Source organism: Xenopus laevis, chromosome 2S, assembly GCF_017654675.1.
Source record: "Xenopus laevis strain J_2021 chromosome 2S, Xenopus_laevis_v10.1, whole genome shotgun sequence".
NCBI lineage: Eukaryota > Metazoa > Chordata > Amphibia > Anura > Pipidae > Xenopus > Xenopus laevis.
Genome location: NC_054374.1, coordinates 137,755,701 through 137,763,200, shown reverse-complemented (window position 1 = coordinate 137,763,200; position 7,500 = coordinate 137,755,701). Strand labels below are relative to the sequence as shown.

The following is a 7,500-nucleotide window of genomic DNA, read 5'->3' as shown; positions in this document are numbered from 1 at the left end:
AGAAAGAGGAAGAGGAGACTAAGGAGAGCAAGGAATAGAGCTGAGTGTGAGGCCATTGTGTGTGTTTGAGTGAATGTCACTTTCCTCCCGGAAATCTCGTTTTATGGTAGATGTAAAACCAAGACGTTTATGACTCTCATTTGCTTTTATAGAGTAAAGAACGGGCAAACACAACAGTAACTACCTGTCACAAACTCCAGTCTTTCTCTCTGGTCAGGACTCCACTTTGCATTTTGTTGTGGCTCATGTGATTATAAAAAAAAGGGACATTTGCATTAACTTCTTATTTATGTCCTCCAGGTCCTGAGACATAGGCTAGTAACTTAACTACAAGTCAAGAGAGATCATACAATGACTTCAGTATGGTTTCCAACTGTCATTTCTCTACAGCCAGAATAGTATTAATTCCTATCATGTGAAATTTAAACTACCTATTCACTTTTAGAGGAACACGGTTTTGTGGCCTCAGAATTGTAATGTGTTTTATTTAGACGTGTGTATTCATGTATGCGGGGGGAGGGGCCAGTATTTACCCTAGTTATCTTAATTTTGGTATATTATTTTCTTTATGTCCTCGTTAAGTATCGAATTTATATATAGCTCACTGTGCATTTGAAACTGTCAAGTTGAACCTGTCAGCAGGGAGCATTTCATGCACTTCTCTGAAAATGGGACAGTTAACTTATCTGAAAAAAATAATTCACATTTCCAAAATCCTTTGTGACAGGCCCAACTATCCTGGTGTCAATGGCATTTTATGCCCCTGCGCCCAGTTTCTTACGAGTTTCATAATGTTGTGTGAGCACTGAAATCCTCCATCTACTACCTAAAGGGATCAGGCAATAATCATTTTACTAAAGCAACTACAGGATTTATAGATCCTATCACTTCTCTGCTAGACATGTGCAAGCTACCGAGTAGCTGTACACACGAACCGAGACTTATAATCTACCTTGTCACTACCTATAGAAGGAGATATGCTTTTGGGAAGTTGTAAAGTTGTAACGCGTTTTTCGTTGTCTGTCGCTGCTTTTTTGCCCAACAACTAAAACTGCCTAGTTGGACGCACATTTTTTTGTGTCACTTTTATTGTGCTTATAAGGTAGCTTAGAACTAAATTGCACTGAATGTAAAGTTATCTATTGTCTTGATTCTATCTGTTAATGCAAGAGCTTGAGATATTAAAAAAAAAGTAAAAAAAAAAAAAAAAAAGAGTAAAAATGGTCTTTGTTTTTTGTTTTTTTCCCCCCCTCCATATCAGCAAATTTAATAAACGTGTCCAAACTACGAATGTAGCAGCTGTTTCCAGAGATTCCTTTCTGGATACAATAACATTTGTATTGTATAAGTGAACCAATTAAATAATTATAATATTATTAATAATATTAATAAATGATTTTAAAGCACAACTTGTAATGTCAGTTGTTTCAATTGTGTGACTGCAATGGGACCTCTTAAACTTAGGAAAAGGGATCAGTTTTACTTCTCATGCAAATACGGTCACTGTACATTGCATATACATATATATATACACAAGATGAACTAATATATATGCTATCAAACGTTTGCACTTGATTTAGCCTGTCCATATTTATACATCATGCCCATATGTCTAAAGATTTTTAGCGAGGGAACAGTTTTATATGGAAAAGTCTGTGCGTGGACGTATAGGAAACTTGATGGTGAAAGAGAAAAGAAGAGAGTGAAAGAAAGACAGACAAAATAAAATATGAAAAGAGAGATAGAACATATAATACAGAGAAATATATTAGGTACAAACAGAATGCATCAAAGTTCTAGAAAGAGAGAGTGAGAGAAAGCATATGATGGAAAGAAAGACCATTTGATGGAGAGATCATATGCTTTGGAAAAATAGATAGATAGAGAGATACAAGTAAAGGATGTGATGGAGATTTTTATTAAAAGAGAGAGGGCAGAAAATAGATACATAGACGACTTGCCAAAGAGCGAGAGCGCGCGCGAGAGAAATACCTAGCGTGTAAAATTGAGAAAGATAAAATACGCAATAACTTGAGGATTTATAGAAACTCACGATTTTGAGAGAAAGAGAGAGAGAGAGAGAGAGAGAGAGAGAGAGAGAGGGAGACATGGAGAAAACGTCAGAAGAAGACAGAAAGAGAGTTAAAGATAGTTATGTGGAATCAGAGAGGGAATAGTAAGGCATCTCATGGAAAGACAGCTAGCTCTATAATTGAGAATAAAAGAGACAAGACATTAGTGAGAGAGGTTTTAGCATATGATGAAGAGAGATAAAGTAGAAAGATAGTGATAAAAACAGTGAAGCAGGTGATGACGGTAGAGAGAAAGCATAAGACAAAGTATACTATGTAGAAATGAATACACTGATGGAGAGAAAAAAGAAGGATCAGACGTGTGAAAAAGAAGATAAGGAAACAAAGATGGAGAGAACAACAAACCATGTGAAAAATAAATAATGTGCATGTTATGCCAACAAAGCATGTGTTAGAGAGGGAAAGAAAAGGAGGAATAGACATAAGGTCTGTTAGAGAGAGACAAAAGGAGATATATGGAATAAATATAAAAATGCAGAGAGACAAGCTTTTAATTGCCATAGAGAGATTGAGAGAATTAATGATACAGAGAAAAATAAAGTTCTTGGTGGGACAGAAAATCATGTAGTGGAGGGAGTACAAAAAAGAGAAAATCTTCAATGGAAAGAGATAGAGAAATAGTTGGAAAGAATGTTAACATGTAAGTTGGAATGGGAAAGAGATCATGGGATGGACATAGTGGAAACTGCATGAAATGGACTAAAAGAAACAAAAAAAGACAAAAAGAAACATATGACAATAAAGTTTTTATGTGTGTGTGATGAAGAGATGCTGCGAGTAGTACAATATGTAGTTTACCATGTGCAAAAAGGGAAAAGGGGGGCATTTGTCCAGGGCCCAGAAATAGATGACCTCTCATTTTAATCAGGTGGAAAAGCCCTGTGCGTCCACATTTCCTGTTTGTTTGATGTTTCTCCTCTTTTCTTCCTTTGTCTTTGCCTAATTCACTTTGAACAGGTAATACCTACATTCTCGGTAATACAAAATGCACAAGGAAGGCACAGAATGGAAGGGATCAATTAAATATGATTACATTTAACTCTCTATGTCACAAACGTATACTTGCATGATGGCAGGGGTCCATTGGCAATAATAATTACAAATGCACTAAACAGAGTACTAATGCTAAAAGGAATTTAGTCAGGTGATGCAGATAATATATGTATGTGTGTGAAGTAAGGTTGGGACAGTACTGCCACATATATGTTGTATTTGTGGTCTGAGCCCACAAGTGCATTAAAGCTCCTCTGAGAGTATGTGGTGGAGACAGGTAAAGTGAACAGAAAGAAAACAGTGTGGAGAAATGAAGATGTTTTAGAGAGACTAATGCAGAGATGGAGAGAAAGAATGCATATTGGGTAGGCAAAGTCTAAGATAAAAATAATGTGATGAAGAGAAAGAAAAGCACATGAGGGAGAGATATGGAATGGTATGAAGAAAAGGGCAGATAACATGTCATGGAGAGAGAGGGAGAATAACAATGTAATTTGAAAATGAGAAATGGCATGTGATAGAGACAAAAAGAAGATACAGAATGTAATGGAAAGAGAGAGAGAGACAATGAATATGTTATTGGAAAATAGAAGACAGCCTTTGATGGGGAGATAGATATGAAAAATGTTATGGAAGGAGAAAAGGAAAGAAAGCACATGATTCAAGGAGAGAGACCATGTGATTCCTTGTCAGAGATAAAGCAGGAGAAAATGTATATACATTTGTATTTAAAAAAAAAGCTATATATATAAATATAGTGAATAAAGTACCCCCTTTTGTAAAATATAAGGATATTATAAGTTACCGAGGAGTTTCATGGACCATATAAAAACACGAGGCCGAAGGCCGAGTGTTTTCATACAGGTCATGGAACTCCGAGGTAACTTCTAATATCCTTATATTTTACAACTGGGGGTACTTTATTATTATAATACACCAATTTCAATGAGTCATGTGACAGAAATGACATCAGAACTCACCATTTATAACTGATGACATCAGAACTCACCGTTTATAAGGATATAATTTACAGGATATTCAAGGTTTTTGTGTATTATATATATATATATATATATATATATATATATATATATATATATATATATATATATATATATATATATATATATATATATATATATATATATATATATAGTAATAGAATGGCTGATGCACACCAGGATTTTTCTTTCAAAATTTACTTTCTTTATTTAATCTATCGAATCTATATATATATATATATATATATATATATATATATATATATATATATATATATATATAAATAGTCCCTATTCAGTATAAGGCCAGGTCTGACCTTAGAAAAGGTTTATATGTTTAATGAATATAATTATGTCATTTTAGAAGTTATTATCCCAAATATAGCTCTCATTATTGGTCCAGCTTATTGACATTTATTACTTCCTATTTTTTAAGGCAGAATGTGTGTTAAAAGGTTTAGCACAAGGCCCCATCATTAGTGGGTAAATCTACTAGAGGTGCTTGCTGCACAGAACTGAGTTTTTATGGGTGGAATCAAAGCAAACCATTCATTTAACTCTCTTGGTATTAATGTTCACACTTATTGGTCCAGTTTCACTCAAGGTCAGTATTTTCCAGGTTGTTAAACCATTTTTTTATTCTGTAAACTATGGGCTCATTAACTGAGAAAAAAAGGGGCTGTGTGATTATTGGCACTGAAATTCCAAAAGGCAGGTAGGTATAAATATATAAAATATTTGCCAGATCTGAGTTTTGTTGTTAACACTTTTGGACAAAAGTATCAAAAAGTTCACTGGTGAACTGGTTGTTGGTCTCCCTTCAAATAAGTATAATTCTAAGGCCCAGATAAAACTGCTTGTTTAGCCTTAAAGGCTCAGAGAGAAAGTGATTAAGATGTGCTGCTTGTTTATTTCTAGGATAACACTTCTCAGTGCACATAATTTTTGGGTGTAATATCCCTTTATTCATTAATCTTACAAGCCTGATTTATGGGTGATATTACAAAAGACTGAATAGTGTACAATGGTGTGTTTATTATTACTAACTTGGGCTTTTTGTTTTTTTACATTTTGGTATCCACAATTCATTGTTTCACCCACAAAACATTACAGGTACCCATCATTTGGTCAATATTTCCTCATTATTAAGAAATACTAAAATTCCACCATAAGAGTTAGGCAATATCTATATTTAGTGAGTCTGACAGAATGAAGAGAGAAGAAAAGTGTATCTGTGAATGGCAAGGCACTCACCAGCCCTATTTATTATTGTTTTTGTCTTTATAATTAGGTACCCACAATGCACTGCAGGCACCCCTTATATTTTAGCTCAATTGCCTGTAATAATGCTTATTTAAATCTATTGGCACTCATTTTTAAACAGAGCTCTGGCAAAATAGGAGAACGCAAAGCACCCACTTTCCTTCGATGTTTCTGTATCATAAGGAAGGAGAACTTACCGCTTATGGAAATGCGAACTGTAGTCAGTTACCGTGCTTTGTTTCATTTTAAACTTTTATCCCTTGCTGTAAACATGTAGCAATTTTTGCGACTTTGGGCAAAAGGTTGAGTTTACATCCCTCTGAAATCTAGACTTGCCCATCTGGCCCTCAAAATTGCTGAAATGCAGAAATGCTAAAGCTCTGGCACACCCCAGTTTTTTTTTTTTTGGGAAATGGAGAATATTTTGGCAGTGACGCTCAGAATGTCAGCTAAATTGCCCACAGCTGCCGCTATCTGGAGTGGGGTGGCTGAGTTCCCCCTTTCTCCTTTTATTTTTATTGTATTTTTGTAGTGAAACTGTTAGTGCAGTATCCTTGGTGCAGATGGACACTCCTATCTTCCTCCAGGAATCTGTCCCACACAAGCCCCATGTGGTAAAGCAATAATAGCCAGAAAATAAAACCATAAAACCATAATAAAACCATAAAAATAGCTCCTGAAATCTGCAGCAAATGTGAAGGGAGGTTGGAGTCATTTCCTGGACTCTGCAGGGCACACGGACACATGAAAGGCGGTGCAGTCTGCGAGTTTTCCTACTAACACTTGTTTCCACCAAATGCGTGTAAAATGAACACATTGTCGCTACCAGTAATATTAGAGATACTAATTCCAGTGCCTTCAAATCCAAAGTCGTACATTTGTGAGAAAATCGATTTAGGGTCCAGTTTATTGCCCTCAACGGCTTCCCCACTATCACAGGCAATGCGCAAAGGCGCAGAGAGAGACTGCAGGGTCTGGGTGAGTGAGTGACCACAAGTAATTCTGTTAGTTGCACATTAGATAGGCTGTGAGGGTGACTGTATAGAGCCCCTAACTATGGCTTAGTTAGCTCCTTGTTACAGCTTTTTATATCTGTCTCAATGAACCACAAGGGCAGTTTTAGTAAGGTTCCTTTGTATATGTATAATGACAACTACACAAATACATAGTTTTTAGATTTAGATATACTGATAGACAGATACTGAATAAAGTGAAAGGTGTATGATTAGACTCAAAGGTTAGTATTAAATTCAGTCATTCGGTATTTTATTTTATTTCTTTAGGAACTGCTCATATATTATTATTATTTTCTCATCTGAAACATTCACCCAGGCCTTACATTCAGGGACACACACACAGTTGTACATAAACACTACACTAATATGTAATTAGTCACCCTACAAACAAATATATATATATATATATATATATATATATATATATATATATATATATATATATATATATATATATATATATATATATATATATATATATATATATATATATATATATATATATATATATATAAATCCAAACCTGGAAAAATGGAAATCATATCTCCTCTTTTACATTGTGGCACAGTGCCAACTTCTTTTTTTTATATATATATATATAATAAAAGGTGAGAACTTTATTGCTGATTCCACTTCGTGCTTATGCTGAAGTCAACAACCCCAAACTTCCATCTTCAGATGAATACAAGATTCCGTTTTTATGTGATTAAATCATTATATCATCTCGAATGTGTGATGGGGACAAATTGCTCTTACAGGGTAAGAAAAAAAAAAAAGTAATTTGGGGATGATATTCCTTCTCAGAGAGCCCCTTGCAAATGATCATCGCTGTCTGTAGATGACTTGGAATGGACCCATTGACACGCCTGAAGGAAACTATACCATTTCTATCAACACTTTATTTTATTAGCCAATCAAAAATTTCTTTCAAGACTCATTTAAGAAAGGGGGGACTATAATTCATCGGAAAGCTGAACAAGAACATATTGCTCATTTTAATTGAATGTGGTATTCTAATCAAGACAACAGCAACACGATAATGTACCCATTAAAAATAGACCAAAATGAGATTACAAAAAGAAACACTGCGGGGGAAAAATAGAAGGATTATTTTAGCAAATAAGAGACAAGAGA

At 34.7% G+C, this 7,500-nt stretch overlaps 2 protein-coding genes across 2 annotated transcripts in view; both read left to right on the top strand.

The window, feature by feature from the left end:
- The window catches only part of hoxc8.S (homeobox C8 S homeolog), a 4,349-nt gene extending 3,157 nt beyond the window's left edge, over window positions 1–1,192 (top strand). The window contains 1 exon segment of the mRNA NM_001127798.1: window positions 1–1,192. This exon segment is cut by the window's left edge and continues 261 nt beyond it. Within this exon segment, the coding sequence (NP_001121270.1) occupies window positions 1–38 (38 nt within the window). The 3' untranslated portion in view covers window positions 39–1,192.
- Window positions 1–7,500, top strand: part of LOC108709892 (homeobox protein Hox-C4) — a 100,826-nt gene that overhangs the window by 26,299 nt on the left and 67,027 nt on the right. The window lies entirely within an intron of this gene.